Source organism: Amblyomma americanum, chromosome 11 (assembly GCF_052857255.1).
Source record: "Amblyomma americanum isolate KBUSLIRL-KWMA chromosome 11, ASM5285725v1, whole genome shotgun sequence".
Lineage (NCBI taxonomy): Eukaryota > Metazoa > Arthropoda > Arachnida > Ixodida > Ixodidae > Amblyomma > Amblyomma americanum.
The window spans coordinates 29490281-29516529 of record NC_135507.1 but is presented as its reverse complement, the minus strand read 5'-3'; the positions used below and the strand labels follow the sequence as shown (position 1 = coordinate 29516529).

The following is a 26249-nucleotide window of genomic DNA, read 5'->3' as shown; positions in this document are numbered from 1 at the left end:
TGAAGTGAGAGTCAACCATGTCAACTTAAGACTTAAGCAGGCGCAAGTGACCGCGATTGGCCTTGGCGTTTCCAGTTATCAAGATCTGTCTGTCCTGTCTCCAGTCTATGCGTTATTAAACATGCCCCGCCACCAGTAAATGGCACCCTTTTCCTGTACGGGCTTTGTGAAAAGTACACAGCCCAATAATCTTACTTCCAATCCGCGCAGTTACAGGCTGATGGAGCACTTGCGAAAGCTCTATGGACCGGAGTTGTGAGAACGAGAATTCTCACCTATGAGAGTTCAGGGATGCTGTAGAAGCAAAAGGAGCCATACGGAAGGCTCAACAAGCCTACGCTTTGGGCTGTGTACTATTGACAGAGGCTGTCCATAGATTCGTCTGTTTCACACTGCCATTCTGCGCATGTGCTTATCTTCTCCGGTACACTCTCTCCGCGCTTCCTTAGTCAAAAACAGACCGCCAGGTGGTACCACTCATGCACAGTTGGTGTTGTAGACAGGCGCAAGCCGCAGCTGCGAGTGCGCACCTGTTACTACGCATGCGCAGTTGGCGCCTCGCAGGACCTTATATCCCCTGAGGTGTTCACGCGCATGCGTTTTCAAGCAGTTTTGCGCTCAACGCACTAATTCTCACGCGCTCCCAAGATGGCGCCACATGTGCAAAAAAAGATGAATGATACTGGCGTTCGTTAAAGCTGAAAGACACGTCAATCGGTGCTCTAAAAACACGCACCAGGTGGCTCGCGAGAACGGGTCTCACCGCGGACGCAGTTGTTCTCGAAGTAGTCGACGACGAACTTGGAGTCCTCGAGCTTCCCCTCTCCGCCGGTGGCGGTGAAGCGCGAGTGCGGGCTCAGCCGGCACTCGCTGAGCTGGTAGTTGAACTCGGCCGAGTGGCAGGCGAAGTCGCGGTGCGCCAGGCACGCCGCCTGGCACTCCTCGCGGGTGTTGGCCTCCACGCTCACCTTGTAGGAGGCGCGCGAACCGCCGCCCATCACCAGCTCCTTGCCCGGGACCCGCTCGAAGGCCCAGTGCTTGTCGCACACGCTGCCGGCTGCGGTGACCGCGGGGGGCGAAGTTGAGAACACTAAGAAATTCGTTGGAGGCACTTAGGTATCTCTTACTGAAGAAGTTGGCGCGGAAAAACGAGGACAAGCGAGACAAACAACGACGAGCGCTTTACTCACAACTGAAGGTTTATTCCAGACAATGCTCGAATAAATAGTGAAACCAACAAGAACAAAAACAAACAAACGTCATGAACACCACAAGTTACCCCGTGAATCCCAATGATTTGGTTAGGAACAGATACTCTCTATCGGAGATGCGAGTTTGTCTCGATTGTCCTCGTTTTTCCGCGCCAACTTCTTCAGTATGCATTTCAACCAACTAGCCCAACTTTCTGCTCTCCTAAGATATATCTTAACTGCTGAAAGGCGAAAACCAGTGGGCAGTTTGCTCACAGTCGAGTTGGCCGGTTGTGATCACGCGACAAGGTCACGTGACCTAGGATGTAACGGAAGGACACCGCGAGATCACGTGGGCGGACGGACGGTCACCGCGAGTATGAGCCATTAAAGGGTTTCGCCTTAAAAGCGTTTGCGTAGTTAAAATCTTTATGTCCAGTCCATTCTCTATCGTCTTCTGTCGGATGTCACAGTTGTCAAATGCACCTTCTTTTTAATGTGCATTTATTAAATTTTCCACACCTGTTATAGCCGCAATGGCAGTCAGTATGAATCAACGAATGAATGAATGAATGAATCAAGCAGTTCTCGCGGGCATTTACAATGCTTTCAGTGGTAGTGTATGCATAAGGAGAAGTTAGATGGAGCAGAAGGCTTTTGTGAACGGTAATTTCAGAACTGTGTTTATAGTACAGTGGAGATCTGAATTGCATCCGAGTGACAGAAACAGTGACAAAGAAGGCTCTATAATGAAAATACTGAATTTTAAACAGTAGCTGCGAACCTATGCAATGCCAAAGAAAAAGTTGCTAATCTGTAATCGACAAGTCGATTTAAATGCTGCGGAGTCCAGGATGTAGCGTTGCCTAGATTGAGGATTGTACATGAAGAAGCTACTGTAGAGGTCGCGGACCTACGTCAAGCTTGTATCAAGGCGTTTTGTGTAGGAACCCTCCCCGTCTATGATATGAAATAAAGCCTGATTAACTTACTGATGATCGGCTGATTGATACGTCAATTGACGAGTAACTGCAAACATGTTAGTTTACGTTACAAAGGAGATTTCTGGAGGGAAATACAGGAGAAAGAGCATGCAGGAGATAGCTAAAGAAACGAAATAGGAAAAATGAGTGGTGTTTGAAATGTAGTATCAAATACTAAGCGGTATTACTGTTAAAAGTAGGGTATACGCTTTCGAGATGCGCCTTTGTGATTTTGCAATCCAGCGAACACTGATGTTGAGTCATAAGCCAGCAGCTAGCTTGGTGCTGGACTAGGACTTGAATTTAAAATGGCTGTAGATTGAAACATGGGTTAGAATCCGTCGTGCGCGTGTAATTATAAGCACACCGAAAGTGGCTCCATTTTGTGACTTCAAATATAGTCATCCTTCACCATGAATAGCAAGCCTCGACAGCAGCCTTACATCCTCTGGCCTCTGAAGCGCGAAAAACATGGTGAAATTTTAGCCGAGGGAGTGTGAACGCAACCAGCACTAACGCAGTCAACTTTAACTTCGAAGTCACGCGACCCTTTTAATGGAAGTGTTGGTGGACTCCGCTGGACTTCCCGTCCAGGAGGCAAAATTTTAGTGCAAGCGTCCCAAGCTTGGGGTCCGCGTTTCCTTTTACGCTAATGACACTGTGCTTGCGTTTGTGTATTTTCATACTTCTTGCAGTGGTTCACACAGGGTGCACTCTAAAAACCCGGGAGCGCTTTCATTTTGTTCTTGGCCTTTCACGCGCTCACAGAAACTTCTTTAGTTAAGTTTATGGGGGTTAAACGTCCCAAAGCGACTAAGGCTATGAGGGGCGCCGTAGTGAAGGGCTCCGGAAATTTCAACCACATGGGGTTCTTTAACGTGCACTGACATCGCACACTACACGGGGCTCTAGAATTTCGCCTCCATCGAAATTCGACTGCCACGGCCGGGATCGAACCCGCGTCTTTCGGGCCAGCAGCCGAGCGCCATAACCACTAAGCCACCGCGGCGGCTACAGAAACTTCTTTAGACAGTCTATAGACAGACCATATAGTTCTGTCTATAAAGTCTATAACGAACCCTAGGGAACAGTCCATAGGCAATACAAATCCTATCGACAGTCTATAGACAAGATTTATGGCCATGCATACACTTTTAGTAGACTTTTGTCAATAGGCAGTCTGTAGACTATGAATATGGACACAAAGAAATATATATAGGAAAGCAATAGAGTCTATAAGAAGTCTATAATCTATAGACCATCTTTATGAGGGCAGCACCAGTGACGCGGCGCCAAGACCCGTTGCGCTCTCTGGCCGACTCACCGGAGATGCAGACCTTCTCGAAGTAGTTCATCTGCGGGTTCCGTTTGACGTTTGAGTCGGCTCCCGTGCGAAGCGTGTCTGAGTGGGCCTGGCACAAGCGACGCCGGTAGTCGTACGACACCGAGCGACACCTGGCGTCCCCTCGGCACAGCGAGAGGCACTCGTGCGCCGACGACACGGGCGATGTGCGCAGCGGCCGGTCTGTCATGTAACGGCCCGACACGAGCTCGAACTTGACGTCCTCGTCGTCGCACGCTGGGAGAGAAAAAAAAGTTAGTGCCGACTCCCACCTTTACCCTTCCCTTACGGCGCGGTTCAGGTGTCCAACGATATATGAGACAGATACTGCGCCATTTCCTTTCCCTCCAAAACCAATTATTATTATTATTATTATTAGAATGTTCTACCAGATATCGCAGCTCGGAACAAACCTGTTTAGAGCTAAATCTTCTAAAATATGACTGCATACTCGCGATGGTTCCTTGTGAGTAGTTCGGCGTGCTCACAAAAAGGGCACACAGAAAAGGGCGGCATATTAGCCGCATCTGCAAGTTCGATATGAAGCAAAGTTTCGCTATCGTGTGCGAAATATAAACGCTTGTTCCGTTCCGATGGGCACAAATTCGAGACCTTAACTGCGTGTGCAGCTTGAAATTCCCGTGTTAGGTTGAAACAATTTTATTTTTAAACCAGGTCAAGCAGTGTGTCAAGTGAGTTTGTAAAACTGCTTCAAAAACAACTCTGAGCTAGACTCGCGCTACGTTTTCACGCAGGACAAAGTAATGACAAAAAGCCACGACACATATCGCAGTCGTCGATGTGCCTTTAGCAGTTTCAGCCAGTTACTGCCATACCACTATGTTCGTAAATATATCGAAAATATCGCCTGATTTTGAGTAATTTTGGCGCTAAACCTTTAGCTAGCACAAAAGATAGTACAAAACGAATTACCGGGAATATAGGGATCTTCATGTAAAGGGAACTGACACCGTCGCCACGCGGTACCTTACCGTCGAGGTTGCGCGCGATCTCGTAGTAGTTGACGCTGTGGGACGGCTCGAAGCTGCCGGGGTTCTGCAGCAGGCCCGCGCGGTTCTGGTGCGTGAGCCCGCAGTAGGTCTGCTGCTGGGCGCGGCGGCCGAACAGGAACGAGCGACACGGGAACAGGGCGTTGCGCAGGCACGACTCGCCGCACTCGCTGACCGACAGGCCGCGGTACTCGACCAGGCTGTACGGGTGCTCCACGTTGCCCAGGAGGAGGATCTCGGCCGTGTGGCCGCCGCTCACTGCGCTCCCGGGGGAGACAGAGACGATGGTCACCAGAGGGCAGGGCGCTGTGGCTCACTTACTCAATCGTCTACAAACTCATCCGCCAACACACTCACTAACACATCCACCCAATAACTCCTTCACTCACTCACCCGCTCAATCACTCTCTCATCCGCTCGCTCACACTCACTCACTCACTAACACATTCACCCAATCACTCAGCCACTCACTCACTCACCCGCTCGCACTCACTAACACATCCACCCAATCAGTGCACTCACTCACCCGCTCAATCGCTCGCTCATCAGCTCGCTCACACTCACTCACTCACTAAGACATCCACCCAATCACTCAGCCACTCACTCACTCACCCGCTCAATCACTCGCTCATCCGCTCGCTCACACTCACTCACTCACTAACACACCCACCCAATCACTCAATCACTCACTCACTCACCCGCTCGCACTCACTCACTAACACATCCACCCAATCACTCAGCCACTCACTCACTCACCCGCTCAATCGCTCGCTCATCCGCTCGCTCACACTCACTCACTCACTCACTAAGATATCCACCCAATCACTCAGCCACTCACTCACCCGCTCGATCACTCGCTCGTCCGCTCGCTCGCCCGCTCACTCTCACTCACTCACTCAGGTATTTGTTCCCTCGGTCTCGTGTGTTTGTCCACTCACTGTGCACTTATTCGCCTGCGTATCTATTGGTCGACTGAGCGCTCCGCTAATCAATCAATCAATCAATCAATCAATCAATCAATCAATCAATCAATCAATCAATCAATCAATCAATCAATCAATCAATCAATCAATCAATCAATCAATCAATCAAATATATACAGGAGTGTCGCCATAATGGACACTGGACTGCTCGTAGCACAGGAACAGTGGAAGATTAGGATCTCTCACGTTCTATCCACATTCTAAAAAATCGGTTTTCCCGGGGGTCGTGAAAAGGTCTATATATCAATAAGACACCACCTAAGTTAGTCATTATCATCATCAACCTTACTGCACCCACTGCAGGGCAAAGGCCTCTCCCATGTCTCTCCAATTAACCCTGTCCTTTGCCAGCTGCATCCACGCTTTGCCTGCAAACTTCTTAATCTCATCCGCCCACCTAACCTTCTGCCGAACCCTGCTACGCTTACTTTCAAGTTGACTAACTTAGAAGGTTCTATGATCAAACCTTCTAAGTAAGTCAAGCTTTTGGAATATGAGTAAAGTACATAAATAACTGATCTAGCAAAATCAATCCTACAATCCAGTAAAGGTTAGTAACAGAACACAATCAATGCGCATAGGAGGAATAGTTCATCAGATTGGGCCCTCTGATATGCACTGCAGGCTTATTGGAGGGCATCAATAAACCAAATTGATCATATCAGTTAACCGGTCAGACTACAAATGAAGGAAGCAGTAAATGAGAATGTAACCGCAATAATAGATGAACAATGCAAATAATAGTTTGATGTTGCTACCGAAAAAAAAAACGGTAGAAATGAACGCCGAACAATTTTCTTCTCTGATGCAATGGCTTCTGTCCTTAGACAGCGCTTACCCGCGCGTGCTTGCATACATATGCACGTACAGATTGTTGTACGAGAGAAGAAAATAGGTCAGCGTACGTGTGTAGCCCATCATGTAACCCGGACAATGGGTTTCGTTAAGTTCGAAGCCCATTCGCTCGCCTGTAAGTCACAGCTGTGGAACAACGAATGAAAAAAAAAATGACTTCAGTAAAACTTCTATTTGGGCTAGTTGGTGCCCTTTTTTATTCAAGGGAACGGAACAGCGCAAAAACAAGCAATCACACAAGAAGGACAAGACACAACACTTCCGTTCCCTTGGTTAGAAAAAAATGTGTGCCCCTTTTCAATGCCCTCTCACTGCCTCGAAATTTAAAGCGCCAAATTCGCGCCTGGAAAGCAGTGCAACGATTTAAAGCTTATCGTATCTTGGAATTTGCCGCACACGGGTTTCTTTTCCCAAATCTGAACACAAAGAAAAGGTAAATAGGGAGAGAAAGACAGACCCGTCATTTCTTCCCTACGGCTTTCTTAACATTGGTTCAAAACCGCATTCATGGACAGAATGCTCTAGCGAATTCCCTCCGAAGAAGGCTCGAAAGAAAGTACGTAAAAGGCTCAGTGAAGCATTTTCCCCACAGCGTGTTGTACGCGGTCGTGGCTTCGTAACGATCGCCGATGCGGAGGCACAAGGACAGGGAAGAAAGGGAAAACCCGGGATGCTTCGGCGCACTTTCGGTTCCTTCGCTCTTTCCACGAGCAACGCAGATGCCGCGTCGTATGCGCTTTATGTAGAGCTCCTTATTCCGCTTTTACAGCCGCAGTGAAGCGAACGAGGGATGGACGAAAGGAAATAAGTAGCCAATAAAGTGCGCGGCCCCGGAGACGCGGCGGGAGTAAAGATATTCGTCGGTGATGACACGCTTTCTACATCAAACCACTTCGCCGTTTCTCGGCGGGGCTGAAAACGCCGAGGCAGCGACAAAAGCGCCCCCGCGCGGTGATTTACGACGCTCCTCGATTCGTGAATGGGACCGGGCCGCAAGCACAGCTCGCCGCGTCTATATGTTGCAGTGCCCTTGCTTTCTATCCATGTCTCTCTCTCACTCTCTCATGCACTTTGCCTTTGATCTTTTCTCCTGTTTTCACTCGTTCTTCTAGAGTTCTGGCGGAGAGGAAACAGGGAAGGCCATTTGAGGAAAAAAAAATACAAGGCCGTGAAACCAGCCGCACGTACAATCCTTGCACTGTCTTGGCTACTGCGGTGTCTCAATTCTCTAAGACGTACGGTGGCCACAGTATCGAAGCGCGGCGTCTTCTTTCGAGATTGCAGGAAATCTCACAGATGGTAGCATGCACTGAAGTGCACATGCAGCGTAGCCTAAAGGAAGGAAGGAAAACGTTTATTGAGCTCTAGAGAGTAGATGAGCCATTAGGCGGAGTCAGGTGTGTCGTCCGTCTTCTTAGCTATGGTCGTCTGCCCCTAGTCCAGGGCTCCGCTGGATGCCGCTGCCAGTTGTGCTCGCCGGATCAGCCCAAGTTGGACGTCCTGACGGTCGCTGGAGCATTCCTTCCCATTGCTCCGCGCTCGTGTTTGGTATTTTTGGTGCCACCTCTATTTTCTAGCAGGACAAAATCAACAACGCACTCATCCGCAACCTCAGTGACGAGCTAGTCGCAGAATTAACCGATTTCCTCAACAAGAACTGGGCAGCGGAGCCCGTTCCCGAGCATTGGAAGCATGCAGAGGTGGTTATGATTCCAAAACCGGGTAAAAGCCTAAAGAAAGTTTTTCTTCCAGTTTATAATGTTCGCTCGCTAAATGGAGCGGTGTTCTTTCATGCCAGCTGCAGCTGCAACGAAGGGAAAATCGTGCGATGTTCGCGTGGCTGCGGTTACGAAGATCAAGACGACTGCCCACGCACAGTGCACAATGCACCAATACTGGCGCTTGGAGTTGTACGCAATTAACAATAAATGTCGTCTGTGCAGACGCTGTAAGCGAAACTAGCCGGGAGATTGAAAGCGTTGGAAGTGACTGAACTTCTTAGCAGTTTTCCTGTTTCACCTCAGATTCGCGCCAATATGTAAACGAGCTCATGAACCTCGCTTTATAGAACTGACCACAGTAACATTGAAACCTCCTTTACCCCTCCACCGTATTTCGTATCAATAGAATACTAATTAAAAGCGCCATCCCGGCAACAGCTGTTTTCAAGACAGGCCCGAGGGAAGTGTTTTCAATATACGCCTAAGGATTCAGGAGGCACTCTTTTAGGCCCGAACGAGAAGGAAAGATGTATGAGCGGATCTTCCAGGAAGCTCTAAACTGCTCTAAAGCGGCGCATCTTATATATTCCTGAAAAGCGACGTTGCCAGCAGCAGGAGACGAAAAAAAAAAGAAAACGACCGAGATTTTTTAAAAATATGTGCTTCACCGCCTCTCACAGCCTCGGGGTAAAGCAGTGATACAGCCTTTGTCCCGGCCATGGAAAGCAGTGAGGTTAGTGGGATGAAAAATACTTTAGGCTTATCTCACGAAATAGAGTGCAGCATTGCGAAAAGCTGGAAGCATAGTGTCAGCTAGTCGGTCGTTCGAATACACGAACATGTCGACTTGCACTTAATGAACAGTTCATAACTGCCACGCACCAGTCAGCAGCTCGAACATGAGAGTCCAGACGGCGGTCAGTGAGCAAGTGTTTAATGCATGTTGACAGCTGTGCAAATTCGGCTGTCGATAGGACAGACCAGCTCTGCACCTTCCACAACGCTGTACGGTTCTCGCGGAAAAGAGGGACGGCCGTAAATTTTGTAATTCTTTTTTGCTACCCACACCTCCTCTGCAGCTTGCTATGCGCGCACCGTCGCATCTGTCGCATTTCTCAGGCGGGCGTCGACGGCCAGACATGACGCACGCCGCAACCGCCAGAAAGGACAGCGCTCGCGCGCCGACATTGATAATGCTCCAAGATGGATGAGCTTCGGTGCAAAAGGAGGGTGGAACGGGCTTTCACGCATCTATACAGCTATGCTACGCGTCTCTCTAAAAGGGAGCAGCGCTCAGGAGGCAGGATAGCTGACATCCCCTCAAAATTCCTCAAAACCCACATTGCATACAGCGCCATCTCCAGTTCAGCTACAGCTCCTATGCCTCCAACTTAGCGAGCACTATTATTGTATAGAGGGGGACTTAATCAAAACAGTCAGAATCTTTACATAAACACCCCATTAGGTGAATAAAAACGCTGTTGTGCTGCCTACCAGCGGTGTTGTGTGGGGTTATTTCGACATCCCGGAGTAGTAACATATCTGGCGCAGTCGACAGGACCAGAACCTAGGCAAGAAAATGCCAACCAGTTTAATAGTCCCCCAGTTGATTCTCGAAATTAAAGGAAGGTCTACAGTCCTGCGTCTATATTTTCCCGTCCTAGACGTTTCATTGCTTCCTGTGTCTATTTGCAATCGCCGGCTGCCCCGCTCTCCCATTCCCATTATTTTCTACTTTAATGCAGGGACTAATTATTATAACGAGTGATTACGTGGCGAAAGCGCGAACTTATCGCAAAACGTTCTTAACGAGCGCACAGCTTGGAGAATTAAGCGCTTGAGTAGCGAACACAAGCTCTCTACCCTCCACAACGGTGCACGGTTTTAGGGACACAGAATGCGCAACTCATTGCAATGCTCCCTACCTTCCTTTTCCTCCTGCGCACCCCATAAATCATGTGCGTTGGGTTCCTTCCTTCCCGGAGAGCACGCACGTGGTTCACGCACCCTCTTGCTTGTGTTGTCCGTTTTGCACCGCGTTTTCTACAGAATTCACTTAGAGGGCACGCGCTGCTTGCGTGTATGGATGCGCCCCGCTTCCGCACCCTGAGGCGCTTGGGACGCTGTATGCAAACGGCGTAAGGCGCACTCTGCACGGTTGCCGGGACGGAGGTGACATGAAAATGGTCTTCCGGCTTGCTGCGAAAATAGCGGGGATCAATGGAATCGAATAGAGGAACGCATGGAGGGTTTTGTGATGAACCGCAGTATGCTCTTGGATTTGTTCCATTCACAAATGCGAAAACCCGGAGACTTCCCCAAGCGCCTCAACGGGCCTGAAAAATCGCGCATTGCACTACAGACCTTTAAAGGAAGAAAAAACGCTATAATATGGATCGAACTGTTTGGGGCTTGTCGTACTCTTCCAGCCGTCCTATCACTGGCATGGTGATTGACTTCTCCAGAGGAAAAACCTGAGCAGAAACCGTATTTCTTAACGATTACTTTAACGTGACACCATTAGAAGCCCCATGGGGCCAAAATGCGTTTTCGGTCATAAGGTTCTTCAACTGGCCGGAGAGAAATGACGTCTCCTGACTAGATCACAACCATTGGCTGGAGCATTCCCATTAGCCAAATGGAGGCGACGTCTCTATACCGGAAGTGATTTCCCCAGACCGGATGTTAGGTCACTTCCGGAAAAGACATCCAGAGTTGCCAATTCTATCGCATTGCCAATACATAATACAATTATGTGTCACTGTGAATTGTTTAGCTGATTCTATATTTTTACTTCTTGGCATTGCCAAGCTCCGCCTTCGACACCACGGCAAGCGACTCAGATTGCTTGTTTTCCTGAAAATTACAACGTCACGAGTCACAACAACTAGTGACAGGAGGGAGAAGGAAGGCTCAGGAGAATATTTACGAAAATACGGCTCCAGGACCTAGTTTTGCCTCGAAAAATCTGTGTCAGCGTGGCCACAGATTATCTTACGGCAGTCGTACAACGTCTGTATTGTCACAGCTTTTAAGTGAGGCAGTGTTCTACTGCGGCCGGGGTTCGGTATCCGAAAAATAAACCTTTTCAAAGTAGTGAACGTGCTTCTAGTATCGATTGCACTACGCAGTCTGTGACGTCACACTTGCTTGCTCATTCTTTTATGGGTACAGGACACACCACAGCATTAAGCTCAGCCGGTGTGCTTCATGAACGACTGCGCATATAAGCGGGTGAATAAGAGAAGGATGGCAAGGCAAGCGTCGTGTGATTACATTCGTAGCCACGCAACCCCCAATTCTAAAAACCCGCGGCAGTTTGCCGTAACCACTCGCTAGAAGCCTGGTTTATAGTGTAACCGCTATTCGCAGTTAAAAGGGGCACACATTATTGAAATGATCCCCGCCGCGGTGGCTCAGTGGTTAGGGCGCTCGTCTACTGATCAGGAGTTCCCGTTCGATCTCGACCGCGGCGGATGCGTTTCGATGGAGGCGGAAAAACGCTAAGGCGTCAGTGTGCTGTGCGATGTCAGAGCACATTAAAGATCCCCAGGTGGTCGAAATTATTCCGAAGCCCTCCACTACGGCCCCTCTTTCTTCCGTTCTTCTTTCACTCCCACCTTTATCCCTTCCCTTACGGCGCGGTTCAGGTGTCCAACGATATATGGGCCAGATGCTGCACCATTTGCTTTCCCCAAACCAATTATTATTATTATTATTATTATTATTATTATTATTATTATTATTATTATTATTATTATTATTATTATTATTATTATATCGATACCGACTAGTGCACCCACCGCCATCTAGCAGTGAAACCGAAACTAGGCATGAAAATTTAAAATTGGTTTTTTGGGAGAGGAAATAGCGCAGTATCTGTCTCATGTAACGGCGGACACCTGAACCGCGCTGTAAGGAAATGGATAAAGGAGGGATTAAGAGAAGAAAGAAAGAGGTGCCGTAGTGGAGGGCTCCGGAAAAATTTCGATCACCTTGGGATCTCTAACGTGCGCTGAAATTACTCGAATTTAAACACTTGAAACGTCCCCTGCAAACTCCCCGAGATCCCGAGAGCCAATGAGCTACTGCGAAACACTGCGCGGACTAAGAAAGATTTTATGATATCTAGGACACTGCAGATGAAGTTAAATAATAATAATAATATTAATAATAATAATCATAATTGATTTTGGGGGAAATGAAATGGCGCAGTATCTGCCTCGTATATCGTTGGACACCTGAACCGCGCCGTAAGGGAAGGAATAAAGGAGGGAGTGAAAGAAGAAAGGAAGAGAGAGGTGCCGTAGTGGAGGGCTCCGGAATAATTTCGACCACCTGGGGATCTTTAACGAGCACACACATCGCACAGCACACGGGCGCCTTAGCGTTTTTCCACCATTAAAACGCAGCCAAATGAAGTAGCTGCGAACGACTAACAAAGGGAGTATAATTTTTTTCCTCCATAAAACATCGCGAGCCCCCGCAGTGGGTGTATGAACTCGCTTTCATCGAATCCGTTTTGCAGCCGGCCGTGGTATGTATATTCGACACATCGCGTGTGCGCCTTCTACTAACTTTCACCGCTCACCGCCGCTGCGGGCTCTTCCCCAGTCCTCCCTATCTCCCGCCTCCTACGGGTAGAGGTGTATATACGCGCTACACACTCCCAGCAGAGCTCCGCTGCCCAGCTCCCTAACTCCTGTTCATCCGCGGTCCCCGCCCAGCCTTTCAAACACTGCGCCCGGGTATACAGAGCTCGTGTCTCCTAGGGAGCTAGGGAGTGTCTGCTGTCAGACGCAGCGGCGAACGCTTCCTTTCCCTCCCCCTCTGTCCTCCCTTTCTCCCGAAGTCTTCCTCTCCAGGCAACGCCGCAACGTGGGCCTTGTCTCCCGGAGCTCCCAAAACAAGTTCCCGACGCCGCCCTCTGCGCCCCGAACGGAATCCAAGCGCGATGATTAATAAGCCCTGTTCTTCCCTGCCTTCCTTCCACGGTGCTGAGTGCTCGGGCAGACTGAGTATTGGGGAGCGCCTGTGAGTGACAAGCATTCAGGCGAGGAAAAAATGGACACTCGCGCCGAGCTCCTCGAGCACCTTTCAGCGGTCGCTCTGCGATCAGCTTGCTCAGCTTGTATACACGCTGGTTCCTCTGACTCTCCGACACGGTAGGCGCGGTGTTAAAGGCGCCTGCTTGACAAGGAGTTAGGAGAATCTTTACACACACGCATTTCGTTCTTTTTCTTTTTCCTTTTCTATTTTTAGCCCACAGTGCGTGCGTTTCCCTTTTTATTTATGAAGGCTTCTTCACTGCTTACCGTAACCTTTCTTATAAGGAGAGGCAATCCCATTTTGCCCAACGCTTAGGAACGAAGGGTAATCCTTCGTAACCCACATTAATGTATCTCGGAATCCTCGCTTATTAGTTGCCTTCGAAGCAACTAAAGATGGAAACCATAATTCCATTCTTGGTCAAATGACAAGACAAGTTTGTCTCGACCGTTGTGTCCGTAGTGGATGTTGTGACTGTTATGATTCCCTGAACGTGAAGAGCGGATCTTTTGCGATTTCACACAACTACACCACTTCCTGCAGTTACAATCTGTTGGAAGCAGTATTTAATTGCTTCCTCGCTTTTTTTTCGGTGCATCTTGGTTACAGGGCGCTCTTTTACCATGAGTCGTGTCAAAGAAGAGAAGAACTTGCAACTAAGCAAGATGGTGCGCATGCGACGCTGTACGCGGTAAGAGATAGCACCGCTCCGTCCTGTGTGCACGCAGGGCTCGCTGAACGAAGGCTGCTTTCGCTTTGTTCGTCAGTTATTCCTGATTACTGCGGCACTAGTTGCGTTCAGATGCTTGAAGAAACCGGCGGCCACTTCTGCAGAGATTACGCAACGAACCCTCCCCCCTTCTTCAGTAACCTTCGCATTAACCTTACTATTTACTCAAAAGAATGTCTCAAAGATCATATTCCTTCTTTTTAACGCTTCCAATTCCAGCACTGCAAGCTCTTCGTGTTAGTTTATTATAACCTTCCCGGAATATCTATGCCGAACGCATGTAAAGCAGAGGCCTCGTTTGATTCATCCAGCACTTAAAACGGAAATGGTACATTACACGGCGAGCCGTAACACCTCGTTGCACAAACAGCCTGAAGCGGCGAAACTTGTTGCACAATTTCCATCTAAAGAGAATCCGCAATTTTTCTCCACAAAACGAAATGGGACACTCCTCAAAGACGGCCAGACCAGACACGGCTTTTTCGGGACGCCCTGTCGACGACGTCCCACGTCTGCGTCGTATGTCAGGAGCGATGGACCGCAAACAGCCCCGGGGCAGCCAAAGACTGCGGCTTGATTTGAGGACCCGCGGCAGAGAGGCACACACACACACACACACACACACACACACACACACACACACACACACACACACACACACACACACACACACACACACACACACACACACACACACACACACACACACACACACACACACACACACACACACACACACACACACACACACACACACACAATGACGACGCCGAAAACGACGACCCGCTTCCCAAAAGGGGATGAAGGGTCCCTAATTCAATTCAACGTCCCAAGAGATACGAGCCAAGTGCAAGACGAGGGAAGTTAGGGTTCGCGAATAAGACCATGGTCTGTGGCTCCAGGATCACAGTAGAGAGCAAATATATTGAACTGCGCGCCAGGAAAAAAAAAGAGATAACGGACCGGACGGACAGTTGAAGGAACCTACACACAGCGGATCAGGAGGGCCCTCTCAAGCTCGCGTTCGGTCGGCCTACGCTATCACCCTGCGGGTAGTTCTCTGCAGTGCTAAGATGACGGTTCTAAGCAATACTTTCACCTTCACGTGTGCGAGAAAGCACTTCGAGTGATGATTATTTTTTATTACACTCACGTTGAAGTTGGCATGCTTAGTTAACGGCGTCGAATACGAAACTATGAAGCTAAAATTCACGGGCCCCAGTTTGAGGAACGGATGGAAAATTTGGGAGACGACGCGGACCAGTTACCGAAACGTATGATCCCGGTCCTATTTTGCCTACACATACGAAAATAGGTACCAATGTGAACTAAAACCAAGCAGTTTCGATTGTCTGGGCCAATTATCCGTGGTTTGGAGTATAACAACACGACTTCTTGGGCTACCAGTTCTCGAAAAAGTAAAAAAAACTTATGACAGATATGGACGCTCTCAAGAACACTGGGTCACGCCGTCTTCGCGGCAGATAATGGTTCCAAATTTGGAGGCCTATTTTTCAACAATGATAGTTAATGTACACCGAATCAGACAGGCAACAGAGGAAACAAGACTAGAAAAAAGGGACTGCTCTTGCTTGTAGGAAAAAAAAACAATAACAGGAGGGCTTTCCACAGGCAAGCCTGCGGCTGAGTGATGCCACGATCAAACCCGTTCCCCTTGCTGTCTAGATGAGCCTCTCCTTTTTAGGGAATGCACCTAACTAACTGCGTATAGGATGCTGACGCGAAGGGAGAGACCGGGAGAGATTCTTCTCTGCCACTTCGCTCCGACAGGCTTCTGAAAGCGGTGTGTGCGGCCATCCGCAAATCCGATTACGCGACACAACGGCCAAGACAAACATGTCCGCGCTTTCGACCAAGACGCCGCCGCCCGCTCGGCCAGTCCTCCAATCACCGGAACAACGCAGTGCGGCCGAAATGCTTCCCGGCCACTCCAGCGACACGAAGGCGCATGGCTGCTCTTTTTTCTCCCAACGCTCCCTTCTGGAAGAGTCAGCTGGAAGAGATAAGGAGTTGCGCAACCCGATGTTTGCTCCTCCAGGTCCGCGCCCAAGAGCAGCAACATAACTGTAAATCATAATAACCAGAGTAAGGAACAAATCCAACAAAACGATGCATCTTCCCGGAAGAGCTTCTATCCTTTTTCCCTAATTAAGATAAATGAGCGTTCTTGTGCCTTACTGTCTACTTTACTTTTCCCTATTTCACCAAAGTTTAGCTGACAGGGAAAGCGAGGAACCACATTAAAGCAAAAGTTAATAGGAGAGAATAAAGGAAAAATCGCGTTTATCGTTAAGTTAGTTACTACTGATCCGGCTACAGATGCGGAGTTCCCGGTTTCGAACCCGACCACGGCGGCTGCGTTTTTATGGAAGAAAAACGCTAAAGGCGCCCGTGTGCTGACCCGCTGCGGTGGCTCAGTGGTTAGGGCGCTCGGCTACTGATCCGGAGTTCTTGGGTTCGAACCCGACCGCGGCAGCTGCGGTTTTATGGAGGAAAAACGCTAAGGCGCCCATGTGCTGTGCGATGTCAGTGCACGTTAAAGATCCCCAGAGGGTCGAAATTATACCGGAGCCCTCCACTACGGCACCTATTCCTTTCTTTCACTCCCTCCTTTATTTCTTCCCTTACGGCGCGGTTCAGGTGTCCAACAATATATGAGACAGGTACTGCGCCATTTCCTTTCCACAAAAACCAATTATTATCGTAAAATTAGCCTGTTTCTGAAAGCTGCACTGCCCGCGGCCCACATAATTATGAGGGTAATGTGGGATAAAAAGGAACTCATATTAAATGCGAGTATAAACGGTCATATCAAGGTGCTAACACAAGTGGCAACCCTAAGTTTCAGCCTAGTTTATAGTTCCTTTAAGGCGCCCAGCCATAACGTACGATATCCTACCGCATAAAAGAGCCAAAGATAGATTGCACTACAGTTTAAATGTATTTCACCCAGCCCGCTCTTTGCCATTGATCGCCATTATAAGTTTTCTTCACCGCACTGCAGAAAAGACGCGTTTTCGGCAACCTTGAAAGGCATTGAATTGCTCCAACCGTGCTGATCTCCAGGAAGGGAATAGAATTCTAAGGTCCTCCCTATACGCATGATTCTGCGCCTTCCTGGACTAATATATCAGAAACATATCTATTCAAATGCGATAGCGTTAAGCCTCTCTTTCAACGGTAAACACGGTGCCGGTGATGCCCAGGTGATGCCTGACGTCACGCTTGGATGTCTGGAATGAAATTGATTGAAAAGAGGGCTAGTAATATGAATTAAAGGTAGGAACACCATTTCAGACATTTACCTTCATAAAGTAACTGATTTTACGTAAAGAGAACATTTGCGGAATTTTAGTTGGGATTCGAACCCACGACACCTGGGTAGAACGTCAGGCGCGTTACTGACCGGCTACGTATGCATGGCGGAAATACAAGTCGGAGTGGTGTGGTGTTGGCTTAATTTGAAGCTGAGCAACGCTGTAATTTGTGTAGTGAGCTAGATGCGTGCTAATTAGTAATATTATGCGCGAAAACTGCAGTGTAGATTAGTGCTAAAACAAGAATGTGGAAACTATGTTGTGATAACAGTGATAAATGCATGAATGTGATTGAAGAACAGGGATTGTGTGCGAATAAAAACCACTTAAAAGAGCCATTACGGCTGTCGGGTCACATCATCGAAAAATATTGAGCTTAGATGTCCCCCTAATCTTCCTTTCTTTTAGTATAATAGAGCACAGGTAACATGCTATGCAGCATCAAACACTTCGCTTAATCTCAGTTTCTAATCTTAAATTCGATTAGAATATCAGTAACTGTGGTTCTCAGATCTAGGCCGACCACAGTTTTGTGCTTGTTTAAATAAGAGCGTCCCTTCGGACGCGACCACTGACAGAAATCTGCCTGGTCTATAGACGAACAAGAAATGAATGAAAGAAAAAAACTGACTAAAGGCTTCGCAGCCTTTGTATGTGTATGCACACTGCAGTATATGCGACAAATCTCAGTTAGCAGTACTGCTTGTATATTTCACTTTTACACTGATCGCATTCCCACTGAATCTTTGAATTTGGTTTCGCGGTCGCTTTTTTGTTCCGCTGCTGCTTAGGTTTCTGGTGGGTGGAGCCTTCCATAGGGTGACGTGGGTGGTGGATATTAGCTTATAAGTGAAAATGGATTTTTACCGGCGGAACCGGAGGGTGCCTGGAAGATGCCCCGATCCGCTAGCTCTTATAAAAAGTCTATAAACTGTCTATAAACTTTTTATAGACTCCGTTGCCTTTCTATAGATATTTACTTTCTCTGTTCAGTCTATAGACTGTCTATAGAAAAAGTCTACTGGAAGTGTGTGGCCATAAATCCAAAGAGAAATCTACAGACTTTCTGTAGGATTTGTATTGGCTATAGACTAGTATATATGATATGAGTTTAACAATCTATATACTTTATAGAGAAAAGTTCATGGACAGTCTATAGACCGTCGAAAGAAATTCTTTTCAAGGGCAAGACGCTGGGGGATGGATGCATCACGCTTGTGTTGAGTAGTTGTTTTCTCTCTTGATAGTCGACTTTTAGCGCTCGTTAACCATGAACTTTTTCCAACTCGTCCAACTTCTCAAGACACGAAACGAAGGCTATTTTGCTGAACGAGGAGTATACCAAAATTGCAGTAAGAAAAGAATGTAAAAGACAGCCGATAGATGGTCGTTTCCAGCACATTTTCATCCTCCTCCAAACTCTGAAAACAGGTGCTCAGTGAAAGAAGAAAGGAAGAAAGAGGTGCCATAGTGGAGGGTTCCGGAATAATTTCGACCACCTGGGGATCTTTAATGTGCACTGGCATCGCAAAATCCCCGGGTGATCGAAATTATTCCGGAGCCCTCCACTACGGCACCTCTTTCTTCCTTTCTTCTTTCACTCCCTCCTTTATCCCTTCCCTTACAGCGCGGTTCAGGTGTCCAACGATATATGAGACAGCTACTGCGCCATTTCCTTTCCCCAGAAACCAATTATTATTATTATGCTCACTCTTCAACGCCCGCCGCGCTCACCGGGTTTGTACGCGCACGTGTTGTCGAAGTAGGAGACCGAAGGGCGTGCGGCGCGGCCGAAGTGCACGTGCCGCGAGAAGCGGTCGTATCGGCTGAGCCGACACTCGCCGCTGCTGTCGTCCCACTCGGCCGACCGGCACACGAACGACCGCTCGGTGGCGCACGCCTCCAGGCAGGCCCGGCGCGTGGCGTTGCGCAGCACGCGGTTGTCGTGGCCCTCCAGCTCCATGCCCTGGATCCACTCGGCCACGAACAGGCGATCGCAGGAGCCTGCAACCGAAGGTGGCAAGGGCGCGTAAGTTCAAAGCCGGAATTCAAATTCGTTTTCCTTTGCCCAGAGGACCCACCACCTCTGAACTTCGAAATCTCAAACCAAAGTCATTGGGAGATTGCGTTGCTTAGCCCTCATCCGGAGTTACAACTCCGGATAGTGGGCCGGGCGCTGGAGGTCGCCAAGAAGCATGGTCTTCAGGCCACCTAGCTCCGTCGCCAGGGCCCACCACGCACCTGTCTAAGCCTCATCCCTAACCCCTACCTCTTTGTGATGCGACAAATAAAACCTTGTTCCTCGTCCTTACAAAGCGGCAGTGTAGTTGGATACAACTAAAGAACGAAGCGGCTTTTCCCTGCCAGAGGACTCCCCCCCAGCCAACGGCTGCTGGCCGATGCTCATCAGACTGCTAGCGCCACAATGCAGGGAGTGAATATGATAGGGGACAGTGCTTCCCTTCCATGGTCGGCGATACTCCCTTCCCTGCATCATAACGCCGCTCCCTTTATTTTCATCCTAGCAGGTTAATGAGAATCTGCCGACGCCATTGGCTGGAAGGGGGTCCTTTGTCGGGGAAAAGCCGCTATGTTCTTGAGTTGTATACGATCGTAGTGAAATGCCGATAATTCCAACTGGAAAGAGAGCTTGCATGTGCTACTTTTACTTATTGATACACACGATGATGGCACAAAGGCGAAACTTCGAATAAACCTGGATATTCAGGTTGAGCATTTCGAGGTAACCGGATTCCACCCACAAGGAGGAGTTAAGGGCCGCATATCTACCAAACTCGTGGGCTAAATGTACGTCATTTTATATATCAGGATAAAATTTCATCGAAGTTTCATTATTGTTATATAGTTTGTTCCAAATAGTCGCGGTGTGCTTCGCTACCTGTTTACAAGGAAGTGCATTGCGATGCAGGGCAGCATGCAGCCATGCCATTATATTAACGGTTCCTGCGCCATCGCGAACTTATATTAAATAAGTTGTGCGGATGAGCTAATTTCCCTGTTTTGTCGCGGAAATGCATACGCCTGTCTCCAGCCGCGTTTTTTCTTCCATTTTGATACGCGTCTTGTGCATGCGGTGAGATGGAGCATGCTAATCTTGTGACAGCCGCCAATGTAGCACAGTTCACATGCGCCTACGCTATGCCGGCGACAATGCCTACGCAAGACTGCAGCCTAACCTTTGACGTGTTCAGTCAACGTCATTGTGTGCTACAGTATGCTTTGTAAAATAAAACTATACCTGGGAAAAGGGGATGGGGGCTTGGAGCAATGATAGAGAAACAAAACACCAATCAATCACTCTTAGTGCATCCAAGTAGTGTAACCATTGTGAAGTAAAGTTCGTCGCTACCGCTTCTTTCGCACCGCAAAACAGCGATCTCCGCCATAAAGTAGGGATCCCATTTTGTCACACAAAATGTTTTCGTGACTCATTCATTCCCAGAACTTGTGTCAGCTGGAATCACCTTCCCCATGATATCGCTTATATCTCCACATAATATTGCATTTCGGAAAGCCATTAAAGTTTTTCTCTGAGTTGGGGCTTAATTGTTACTGTATAAATTTTGCCTTCTACAGTTTGAACACTATTTTTTAACGCTTTGACTGTTTGGCTTTTTTGGGGTTTAACGTCCCAAAGCGACTCGGGCTATGAGGGACGCCGTAGTGAAGGGCTCCGGAAATTTCGACCACCTGGGGTTCCTTAACGTGCCCTGACATCGCACAGTACACGGGCCTCTAGAATTTCACCCTCATAGAAATTCCGCCGCCGCGGCCGGGATCGAACCCGCGTCTTTCGGGTCAGCAGCCGAGCGCCGTAACTACTGAGCCACCGCGGCGGGTCTATTTTTAATGCATCCTCGCTGCATTTATAAAAGTAATTGTATTCCTGTGTGCTTGCGCCTATTACTATGTGTCTGTACTTTTCATTTTATTTCTCTTGTTTTGCAGCTGTTTACGTTGTATTTAATCCACTCCCCTCTGTAACGCTTTCGGCCCATGAGGGCACAAAAAAGGAATAAATAAAAATACATTAGTAAATATTTGCGTTACGGACAAAAAATATCGACGAAAGGCGTGGGCAGTTGATAAACCAAAAAAAAACGAGGAACCAAGATTACTTTTTCTGTCCTACTATTCAACCCATTCTACAAAAAGAAACGTGCATAGCGACCGATTCCATACGCCAAAAGTGGGCACGAGAGTCCGAAATCAAGAATTCAAAGTAAATCCTTTTCACGGAGTCTCAGCAACAGACTGCAGGTACTCCTGTTTATACGGGCTTCGGAGCATACTTAAAAAGGGTATACAGGTGGGAGATTACGCGCGCATATAGGAGGAATACGTAACCTCATCTTTCCAGAGCTCACACGACTTTGCATTTTGTTATTTGGTTTTGCAACTTTATTCTTGAGAACAGCACAGCTTTTTGTACACGTACCTAAATTTTGAAGCACGAAAAAGCCGCGATAGAGCCCCGCGAGCGTTGGTGCTGATTCACGAGGCGGGAATGGCGCGGGGTGGGCGTGGCTCTCAATGCTGCTTGGTTGTGTATTCACCAGGCATCCATCCCTGGCGCTCCTTGAAGGATCTTATCTCAGATATGGGCCGGCTGGTAAGGAATGAAAACATCTCTTGCAAAACACAAAACTTGCTTCGCGGCGTGTATGAAGAAACCAGACAAGAGGCGGGTCATATTCTTGCTTCAAAGCCCAATGATATATGGAGGTGAAGCCGGGACGCCAAAAGTTGGCTGGGAAAATAAAAAAAAAGAAGAAATGTGAACTTCCTGAGGGAGATGGAGTTGTGAAGATCGAAATCGAGTCTTGTAGCCTTGTTTTTTTATTTTTTGAACATTTTTTTACGACTCGAAAAAGGTTCGTAAGCCTTGGAAGCTGCGTTTACAGTTACAGAGCAAATATCGTAGAATGCGGGCACAGCAAAATTATTTTTTTTTTACCTTTACGTCCTGCAGAATCCACTTTCAGCGCCTGACTGGCTACCACATGGTAGACCACGCATGTGCCGTAATGATTGCAAACATTTCAGTGAAGGGTTCTGCATAACCACGCAGAAATAAAATTTTGTTTTGCGGGAACTCGAATTTTGCACTTTTCTCCATGACTGTACTTCCAATTGGCGTAGACCTGCATTACCTTTCAACACCGACCTTCTACGTGCCTTTGTTTCAAAGGTGAGTAATAGATGCTTTCACTTAATCTATGTTTTCAATAGTTAATGTGTTTATATGCGAGGTTATATTTACGATGAAACACGGCATTGTTGTTTGACATTCAAAGATAAAATCCTCTGTTTTCCACAAAGACTGAAGCCGATGCGTGCGCAGTAAGGAGACCGATAATGCAGGCGGCAAGTATTTAACACACCTGTCATCCCTTGGAAAAAGGCGCAATAAAATAATAAACTTAAGCTTGGAAATAAAATTGCAATAACATTGGAAAAGAGGTGCAATAAACTAGGCAACCGCCAGTATCTTTGTTCAGTGCCAACTATTCTTCTTTTCAGCAAGGCTGAAGCAAGCTGGCGGTATATCTTCTGAGAAAGTACTCTGCTTACGCGGGCAGGTCTTTTAGCACAAAAAAGTAAAAGCAAAAGAAAAGCGAGAGATGCAAATGAGCCGAACAACCGCGCCATCTCTGGGGAACCTGAACAAAGAAGAACGTCTTCCGGTGCACCTGCTTCTCTGCAAACAAACCTTTCACGCAAGAACACATACTAGAAAACAATGAATCGCGGCTGATGCGGTCTTCGATCAATTGTTGCGGGTATGAAAACCATCCTGTGTTTTTTTTTTTTTCGTGCGGAGTAATATCCGCCGTGAAACGGGCAGACGTTTCCTCGAGCCTACCACTACGCTACTATACACCATGAAAGAAGAAATAAGACATGTTGGCGTCAATTCCCGCGTAGCTAGAAGCGAGTGCACCGCCATCTTGGCAAGATCAGCTGGTTCGTTGTCCTCTTACACCACCCCTTCGCAGTTTTTTTTTTTTCATTCACGTGCACATCCGCTGACTCCGCCTTTTGACAAGGTTTTGACACCTAAAGAAATACAACGCCATCGCTTTGGTTAATGCGACATGCGATCTATTTCAAGAAAAAAGATATTAGAGAAGGAAAGTCATGTCTTCCGCTACTCACGGACTCGCTACACCGACTCGTTCACTCTCTCACTCTCTCTCACTTAAAGTGCGCCCAAGTACTTCGGATGGAGAGCTTCTCTCCATTTGCGAATGCATACTGGGTAGCAGCAGGACATTACTGACGTGTTCCCACCTCTATCGCTTGTAACATCAAGAGAGAACTGAGTTAGAAAAAAAAAAAACAGACGCGGAATGAGCGGGACCGAGGTATTCGCTGAGGCAGCCCGAACTCCCTGCATTAGCAGCTGTGCCCCCCGCGGGGCTCTCGTTAGGGATGCTAGCTGTTCCACTCGCCCTAATTCTCACGACATTCCGTTCGCCTCTTGCAAACTTCCGCCGTGGGCAGGTTTCTTTCGGGCGAAGGAATTCGTTCGACGAAAGCAAAATAATAAGATAGGCAACCTGAGGGGCCAAGACAGCAAGGGAGAGGGGAGGGGGGGGCAGGTCTGGAGGAGTGCTTTTCGAAACGCTGACCCAAGCAGCAGTTCTCGCGGTAACGACAGCCGTTTCCCAAACTGCCAGGCTGCGGCGTCCGCGAGAGGCTAAGGCGGGCGTATAGTTTCGCTTAATGCGATGACGAAGCTGGAACGCCCCAAAAATGATACTTGGATGCCGGGAGTTGAGTCGGCGCTGAGAACCACGGCTCTCTGGGTGTCGTTGCAGTCATCGCCTTTTGAAACTGGCAGCTTCGTTCGGTAATGGCCAGTAACGCCCTCACCATTTATTTGCTGCGTGCGTGAATAGTTTCGCAGTGTCTTGCTGCTGAAGCTGGAATGATGATATCGCAGTCCTTTTTGCCAAGCCACAAGTGAGCGCTCGTTTATGTTGTTTTTAGTCCAGCATTTCACTGCGCCATCTTTGCTTCTGTGAGTGTATTTGGCGCACCAGACTTCTTTTTATGCGGTGATAGTAGAAGCTTCATCGGGAATAAAAATGCGGCGTCGGAAGCAAAATTCGCTGATTGGCCCGACAGAAATGACGTCACCGGGCCGGAAGTGACGCCACTTTCGGTAAAGGCATTAACAGCTTTTAATGCTATTGCATTGCAACACATACTGTAATTAGAGTCCTTGTTATTTTTTCTGATTGCCATGCCTGTGTCCTTAGAGGGAAATTATGATTCACTCTTAAAACAGTTTGTGACGGAAAGACTTCGTGGCTCTATTAGATAGTATTTCTGAAAAATATAAAGTATATATAACGCAGCCATACCAAGAACTTCGATTCGATGCCAAAACAAGGATGATTAAAACAAATTGTTAGCCCTCACCGCCCAACATTGAAGGGATGTTGGAATGATTTGGAGAAACTGCTTACAAGAACAGACCAAGAAAACAAACATAAAAATACAGCGAATCCACGAACTTCGAGGAGCTTACGATCACCGAGCTGGTTGAGATCCAATCGATGAACGGTGTAACTGAATTACAATTTCTTAACACCAGTCACAGCGCATAAAAGAGAAGCTTCTGCCCGGTTCGCGACCAGTGGGCACGGCGGAGGCGTTGGAACCATGCGGCTAACAAATCCGTTCCTGTTTTTTGTCCAGGTAAGAGACAAACAGCCTGTTTACTCTTACCGCAGTGACAATGTGTGCCTACTGCTTTTGCCGTGCCCACGGTCGTTAGTTACGCTCTTTACAGCAATGTATCATTGTTTTGTTGACGTGCTTGCTATGTGTGGTGACGTAGAACCAAACCCAGGTCCTTCTACACAGGAAATGCTGCAAACAATAATGGGAGATCTTAAACAGCTGAAACAAAATACAAGCTCTACTAACACCAGACTGTCTGCTATCGAAAAGAAGCTAGACGATATTTCCGCAACGGTTACTGACTACACCTCTAAAGTAGAATCACTGGAAAAAACTGTCGACAGTCTACTTATGAAAGTAGACGACCTAGAAAATAGAAGCAGGCGGAACAACCTAATTGTGTTTGGCGTTAAGGAAACCGAGGACGAAACGCCCCAAGACCTTGAGAACACGGTCTGCAAGGATGTTCTTCTGAACCGGTTGAAAATTTCGGATGTGGCTATTGAACGTATCCACAGAATAGGAAGGCCGGCTGAGGACAAATGCAGACCGGTTATCTTTAAGCTAGTTGACGGGAGGGTCAAGGAGAGAATTCTCAAAAGCTGTAAAAATCTGAAAAACACAGGCTATAGTATATCCGAGGACTTCTCCCCTCGCGTTCAATCAATACGAAAGAAGCTTTGGGAAAGTGCGAAAGAGCAAAGGTTGAAAGAACAGAAGGTCATGCTCAAGTTTGACAAAATTAAAATAAATGGCAAACTGTATCGATGGGACGACGCCTGCAATGAATGAGTTCCCTGCGCTTCAAAGTGATGGTCTGTTTCCAAACCCGTGTCCGCACAGAGTAACACACAGAGCTCAGGAGCACTAAGAGCACAGCCATCTTTGAATTCCTTTTCAATGCTTAATATTAATACTAGAAGCATAGTAAATAAATTCGACGAACTTGAAAACCTCCTCTTCACACACGATCCTGACGCCGCTGTTGTAACAGAAACATGGCTTCATGATGCAATTCCGAATGATGCAGTTATCACATCCGAGCAATACGAAATCGTTCGTCGCGACCGCACTTCAAGAGGAGGCGGTGTCGCTATTCTGATAAAGAAAGGCATCGACTATACGCTGATACCGCATCACACCAACACTGAAATGGTCTGGGTTGTTCTCCGTCTTTTTCAGCTTAGTCTTTTAATAGGTGTTATTTATCGACCACCGAATGCTGATACTTCTGTACTGGACAACTTGCACGACTTTTTAAATGAACATACAAAGCGCTATAGCCATGTTATCGTATGCGGCGATTTTAACTTGCCAAACATCAACTGGGAT

At 47.8% G+C, this 26249-nt stretch overlaps 1 protein-coding gene across 1 annotated transcript in view; it reads right to left on the bottom strand.

Moving 5' to 3' along the window:
* The window catches only part of LOC144110160 (uncharacterized), a 113329-nt gene that overhangs the window by 62195 nt on the left and 24885 nt on the right, over positions 1-26249 (bottom strand). The window contains exons 4-7 of the mRNA XM_077643001.1: positions 18936-19205; positions 4508-4783; positions 3498-3752; positions 764-1057 (exon numbers count right to left, since the gene is read on the bottom strand). Of these exons, the coding sequence (XP_077499127.1) occupies positions 764-1057; positions 3498-3752; positions 4508-4783; positions 18936-19205 (1095 nt within the window). The remainder of the gene's footprint in view (positions 1-763; positions 1058-3497; positions 3753-4507; positions 4784-18935; positions 19206-26249) is intronic.